Here is a 7,500-nt window from a genome sequence, read left to right as displayed (position 1 = left end):
TACAGCCATATGCTCATTTAGGATGTAGAAAACCTGATGAGAATGAACCTCAGATAAATAGATGGATTCTGGAATGGGGGAAATATAATTGTAGATTAATGAAGGAGAAAGAAAAATTGTTAACAGGAGAATGTTCTGTTAATAGAAAAAAATCTGACTGCTCAACCGGATGTAATAATGAGTGTTATACCTATAGGAGTCTTATTAATAGACAAAGATATGAGGTCTCTATATTAGGAAAAAAATATATTAAAGTAGTACGATATACTATATTTAGGAGAAAAATAGTTCAACCTGATAATGCTTTGGATTTTTTAAAATTAAATTGTTCTGAGTGTAAGGATATTGATTTTAAACCCTTTTTTGAATTTGAATATGGTAAATATGAAGAAAAATGTATGTGTCAATCATATATTGATTTAAAAATCCAATTTAAAAATAATGATATTTGTTCATTTAATGCTCAAACAGATACTGTTTCTAGCGATAAAAGATTTTGTCTTGAAAAGAAAGAATTTAAACCATGGAAATGTGATAAAAATTCTTTTGAAACAGTTCATCATAAAGGTGTATGTGTGTCACCGAGAAGACAAGGTTTTTGTTTAGGAAATTTGAACTATCTACTGAATGATGATATTTATAATGTACATAATTCACAACTACTTATCGAAATTATAATGGCTTCTAAACAAGAAGGAAAGTTATTATGGAAAAAACATGGAACAATACTTGATAACCAGAATGCATGCAAATATATAAATGATAGTTATGTTGATTATAAAGATATAGTTATTGGAAATGATTTATGGAATGATAACAACTCTATAAAAGTTCAAAATAATTTAAATTTAATTTTTGAAAGAAATTTTGGTTATAAAGTTGGAAGAAATAAACTCTTTAAAACAATTAAAGAATTAAAAAATGTATGGTGGATATTAAATAGAAATAAAGTATGGGAATCAATGAGATGTGGAATTGACGAAGTAGATCAACGTAGAAAAACTTGTGAAAGAATAGATGAACTAGAAAACATGCCACAATTCTTTAGATGGTTTTCACAATGGGCACATTTCTTTTGTAAGGAAAAAGAATATTGGGAATTAAAATTAAATGATAAATGTACAGGTAATAATGGAAAATCCTTATGTCAGGATAAAACATGTCAAAATGTGTGTACTAATATGAATTATTGGACATATACTAGAAAATTAGCTTATGAAATACAATCCGTAAAATATGATAAAGATAGAAAATTATTTAGTCTTGCTAAAGACAAAAATGTAACTACATTTTTAAAGGAAAATGCAAAAAATTGTTCTAATATAGATTTTACAAAAATATTCGATCAGCTTGACAAACTCTTTAAGGAAAGATGTTCATGTATGGATACACAAGTTTTAGAAGTAAAAAACAAAGAAATGTTATCTATAGACTCAAATAGTGAAGATGCGACAGATATAAGTGAGAAAAATGGAGAGGAAGAATTATATGTAAATCACAATTCTGTGAGTGTCGCAAGTGGTAATAAAGAAATCGAAAAGAGTAAGGATGAAAAGCAACCTGAAAAAGAAGCAAAACAAACTAATGGAACTTTAACCGTACGAACTGACAAAGATTCAGATAGAAACAAAGGAAAAGATACAGCTACTGATACAAAAAATTCACCTGAAAATTTAAAAGTACAGGAACATGGAACAAATGGAGAAACAATAAAAGAAGAACCACCAAAATTACCTGAATCATCTGAAACATTACAATCACAAGAACAATTAGAAGCAGAAGCACAAAAACAAAAACAAGAAGAAGAACCAAAAAAAAAACAAGAAGAAGAACCAAAAAAAAAACAAGAAGAAGAACAAAAACGAGAACAAGAACAAAAACAAGAACAAGAAGAAGAAGAACAAAAACAAGAAGAAGAACAACAAATACAAGATCAATCACAAAGTGGATTAGATCAATCCTCAAAAGTAGGAGTAGCGAGTGAACAAAATGAAATTTCTTCAGGACAAGAACAAAACGTAAAAAGCTCTTCACCTGAAGTAGTTCCACAAGAAACAACTAGTGAAAATGGGTCATCACAAGACACAAAAATATCAAGTACTGAACCAAATGAGAATTCTGTTGTAGATAGAGCAACAGATAGTATGAATTTAGATCCTGAAAAGGTTCATAATGAAAATATGAGTGATCCAAATACAAATACTGAACCAGATGCATCTTTAAAAGATGATAAGAAGGAAGTTGATGATGCCAAAAAAGAACTTCAATCTACTGTATCAAGAATTGAATCTAATGAACAGGACGTTCAAAGTACACCACCCGAAGATACTCCTACTGTTGAAGGAAAAGTAGGAGATAAAGCAGAAATGTTAACTTCTCCGCATGCGACAGATAATTCTGAGTCGGAATCAGGTTTAAATCCAACTGATGACATTAAAACAACTGATGGTGTTGTTAAAGAACAAGAAATATTAGGGGGAGGTGAAAGTGCAACTGAAACATCAAAAAGTAATTTAGAAAAACCTAAGGATGTTGAACCTTCTCATGAAATATCTGAACCTGTTCTTTCTGGTACAACTGGTAAAGAAGAATCAGAGTTATTAAAAAGTAAATCGATAGAGACGAAGGGGGAAACAGATCCTCGAAGTAATGACCAAGAAGATGCTACTGACGATGTTGTAGAAAATAGTAGAGATGATAATAATAGTCTCTCTAATAGCGTAGATAATCAAAGTAATGTTTTAAATAGAGAAGATCCTATTGCTTCTGAAACTGAAGTTGTAAGTGAACCTGAGGATTCAAGTAGGATAATCACTACAGAAGTTCCAAGTACTACTGTAAAACCCCCTGATGAAAAACGATCTGAAGAAGTAGGAGAAAAAGAAGCTAAAGAAATTAAAGTAGAACCTGTTGTACCAAGAGCCATTGGAGAACCAATGGAAAATTCTGTGAGCGTACAGTCCCCTCCTAATGTAGAAGATGTTGAAAAAGAAACATTGATATCTGAGAATAATGGATTACATAATGATACACACAGAGGAAATATCAGTGAAAAGGATTTAATCGATATTCATTTGTTAAGAAATGAAGCGGGTAGTACAATATTAGATGATTCTAGAAGAAATGGAGAAATGACAGAAGGTAGCGAAAGTGATGTTGGAGAATTACAAGAACATAATTTTAGCACACAACAAAAAGATGAAAAAGATTTTGACCAAATTGCGAGCGATAGAGAAAAAGAAGAAATTCAAAAATTACTTAATATAGGACATGAAGAGGATGAAGATGTATTAAAAATGGATAGAACAGAGGATAGTATGAGTGATGGAGTTAATAGTCATTTGTATTATAATAATCTATCAAGTGAAGAAAAAATGGAACAATATAATAATAGAGATGCTTCTAAAGATAGAGAAGAAATATTGAATAGGTCAAACACAAATACATGTTCTAATGAACATTCATTAAAATATTGTCAATATATGGAAAGAAATAAGGATTTATTAGAAACATGTTCTGAAGACAAAAGGTTACATTTATGTTGTGAAATATCAGATTATTGTTTAAAATTTTTCAATCCTAAATCGATAGAATACTTTGATTGTACACAAAAAGAATTTGATGACCCTACATATAATTGTTTTAGAAAACAAAGATTTACAAGTATGTCATGTTATAAAATTAAAAACAATATACATTAATATGTTAATAAAAAAAATAATATATTTTTTTCTCTTTTTCTTTTTTTTTAATAGGTATGCATTATATTGCCGGGGGTGGTATAATAGCCCTTTTATTGTTTATTTTAGGTTCAGCCAGCTATAGGAAGAATTTGTAAGAAAAAAAGGATGAAGAAATATAAACAAAAATATAAATATATGCATATATATTTAAGTATTATAAGAACATATATATAAATAAATATGTATATTTTTATTTTATTATTATAGGGATGATGAAAAAGGATTCTACGATTCTAATTTAAATGATTCTGCTTTTGAATATAATAATAATAAATATAATAAATTACCTTATATGTGTAAGGAAAAAACTAAAAAACAAAAAAAAAAAAAAATATATATATATATATATATATTTACGGATGCATTTCCACATTCCTATTATTTCTTATTCTTATAATTTTTATTATTTATTTATTTATTTTTTTTTTTCGTAGTTGATCAACAAATAAATGTAGTAAATTCTGATTTATATTCGGAGGGTATTTATGATGACACAACGACATTTTAATTAAAAATTTAAAGGACATAATATTTTATTATAAAAAATAAGGTAAATGTATATATATATATATTAATATATATATTGCATTTTTCTAATTTCTAATTTCTAATTATTTTTTCTTTTTCTTTTTTTTTGTTTTTTTTGTTTTTTTTTAATTTTTTTTTTTTTTAAATTAAAATATTTGTTAATACTTTTTATAAATTATGTCATATATATATATATATATATATATATATATAAGACATATTAAATATATTTTTGCTTATTAAATATATATAAAATTATTTTAAATTTGTATATTTTTTTTTACCTAATGGTTCCATATTTTTTATTTTATTTTGACAAAAAAAATATGTATATATGCATAAATAATTATTAATTTTTATTTATAGTATAAAAAATAAATAAAAAAAAAAATATATTAATTCATTAAATGTTCATTTTTAATTTTCTGGATGTTTGATTGGTTATATATTATATATATAATATATATAATATATTTATTTATTTGTTTATATGTCCCATGTTTCTTTTATATTACATAGCAAATAAAGAAGTATTCAGGGAAATTCATAGTAAGATAATTAATTGTGTAAAAATTATATATATAAATTAAAAAAGAAAAAAAAAATTATGATGAATTATGAAATAATTTATCTGTTGGTTTTTATTTAATTATTATTATTTTTTTTGCCATTTATAAGATTAAAAATATTTTTATGCATACAAAATAAAGAATGTGTAATAATATTATATATATATATATATATAATATATATATATTAGTAATATGTCTTTGAACAATATATATAACATTAAAATTAGAATCAAAGTAAAAAGAAAATAGTAATAATAATAATAATTGTAATAAAAATATTATTATAATTAATTACATAGTTCCTTATTTTATATTTTTTTGTATCTAATATTATAAAAGGATAGGAACAACAAATTATTTAAAAAAAAAAAAAAAAAAAAAAAAAAAAATATATTATATGATTTTTTTTTTTTAAAATATTAATTACATAATATAAAGCAAGTAATGCTCATCTTTATTTAACAGCTGAAAATATTTTAATTATAAAAAATTTTCGATATGAGCTTTTGTGATTATGATAAAAGTACAGAAATAAATATACTACTAAATTATGACGTATAAAAGAAATGAATAAATACATTTTATTTGAATCATGTTAATGAAATATGATTAAAAATTGAAACTTTTCAGCATAATATGGAGTAATATATAATATGTATAAAAATTTGAGTGTTATGGATCTTGAAAAATTAAAAGCCATGATGAATTAAGTAAAAGAAAAGATATATTTTTTGATGGTAAAAACTGCATATATATATATATATTTAATCTCAGTATTTTCATTATGTGAATATAGAATGATGGATATTTATGGAACTGTCCCAATTACGCGGATGATGATGTTTTTTTTAAAAAAGAGAGGAAAATTATAAGAATTTAAATATATTCAACGTAACAATATAATGGTCAAATGAATAGAAAAATATCATTAAGGTAATAAAGTCATAATTTGATGATACCGCAAAAAAAAAAAAAAAAAAAAATATTTAAATGAAAAAGAAATGGCGCACATATATATATATATATAATATTGCACACAAAATTAAAAGTAAATAAAAGAAATAGATGATATTATTTTTAAAAAGATATATTATATTTCTGTTCATTGTTATCATTAATTAAATTTTTTTTTTGTTTTGAGCAAAAAAAAAAAAAAAAAAATAATAATTATTATATAGGTAACTAAATATATATGAATTTTTTTTTTTTTTTTTCAATAATTTCCGCATATTTCCACTTAAAATAAATAAATATTTAATTTTTTGTTAAATTACCTTTGTTATGTTTCTATAAAGAAGAAAAATATGAATCCTTATGTATTTTATTTTATTTATTTTATTTTTTTTTTTTCTTGTTAAGGGTGATATACATATTTATATATCATTATAAATACATATACATAATAATTTTTTATTTTATTTTTGTATGTGAAATAAATTTATTTTCTTGATTAAATTATATATATATATATATATATATATACATATATATTTCTGTAGAAGGATCTTATAAAAGGAATGTTTATTAATATAATATAAAATTATTATGCATATATAGACAAACAAAAATAAATAAATATATATATATATATATATATTATACATTTCAATTAATAATTTTCTTGTATTTTTTCTTGGTTTTTATTTGTTAATATTATTATTATTTGTTTTTTCTTCTTTTTTTTTTTTTTTTTTTTTTTTTTTTTGTGCGTAATATTTTATATAATAATTATATAGTTATATAAATTTTTTTTTATAAAAAATTAAGTGTATATATATATATATATATATATATGTATTAATTTTTACAATGGATAAAAATAATTTGATACCCAAAGGTAGTAATTATAATGAGAATGTGGAGGTAATATCTCGAGTGGATACATTTAATAATAAATATGGATTATCTATAAAAAATTATTCATGGATAGTTAAAGAGGTGATTGCTATTATAATATTAGTACATGGTTTAGGTTCAAGTTTACGTTTTGGTTTTTTGAGACATAGCGTAAATATAGTAGATAATATGCATGCTACATTAATTGATAGTGATAATTTTTATATTTATAAAAATAGTTGGATTGAAGAATTTAATAAGAATGGTTATTCTGTATATGGAATAGATTTACAAGGTCATGGAGAATCTGATGGGATAGCTAATTTAAGACTTCATATAAATGATTTTGATGATTTTTCTGATGATGTTATAGATCATATTAAAAAAATACATCATTCGATTATGTTCGAAAATGATAAGAAAGGTAATTTATATAATAATAATAATAATAATAATAATAATAATAATAATAAAATGGAAAGTATGGAAAAAATTCCTATGTATTTAATTGGTTATTCTATGGGAGGAAATATAGTTTTAAGAACTTTAGAAATATTAGGAAAATAAAAAGATCGAATTTCAAAATATAATATTAAAGGAATTATATGTATTTCTGCTATGGTTTCAGTACAATTAGTAGGGTTTACAGATTCTTTTAAATATCGATACTTTTATTTACCAGCAACATGGTTGCTTGCTACCTTATTTCCAACATATAGACAAAAAACAGGAAGTGTTGAATTTAAGAAATTTCCATATGTTAATGATATTATATCATTAGATAGTGGTAGATTTAAGGGTGATAAAACAAATAAATTTAC

The 7,500-nt window shown here is 23.1% G+C and overlaps 1 protein-coding gene and 1 pseudogene across 1 annotated transcript in view, besides 1 other annotated feature; both read left to right on the top strand.

The window, feature by feature from the left end:
- PF3D7_0102500 (erythrocyte binding antigen-181) overlaps positions 1-4,251 on the top strand; it is a gene marked incomplete at both ends in the record, with an annotated part of 5,050 nt that extends 799 nt beyond the window's left edge. Inside the window, 4 exons of the mRNA XM_001350921.1 lie at positions 1-3,663; positions 3,756-3,834; positions 3,951-4,039; positions 4,178-4,251. The exon at positions 1-3,663 is cut by the window's left edge and continues 799 nt beyond it. Coding sequence (XP_001350957.1) covers positions 1-3,663; positions 3,756-3,834; positions 3,951-4,039; positions 4,178-4,251 — 3,905 coding nt within the window. The remainder of the gene's footprint in view (positions 3,664-3,755; positions 3,835-3,950; positions 4,040-4,177) is intronic.
- A 2,401-nt stretch (positions 4,252-6,652) lies between these two features.
- PF3D7_0102400 overlaps positions 6,653-7,500 on the top strand; it is a 1,152-nt pseudogene continuing 304 nt past the window's right edge.
- Positions 6,653-7,500: part of a sequence feature (lysophospholipase, putative, pseudogene) that runs on past the window's edge.

The sequence above is a fragment of the Plasmodium falciparum genome (assembly GCF_000002765.6).
Source record: "Plasmodium falciparum 3D7 genome assembly, chromosome: 1".
NCBI lineage: Eukaryota > Apicomplexa > Aconoidasida > Haemosporida > Plasmodiidae > Plasmodium > Plasmodium falciparum.
This window is presented reverse-complemented; position numbering and strand designations above follow the sequence as displayed.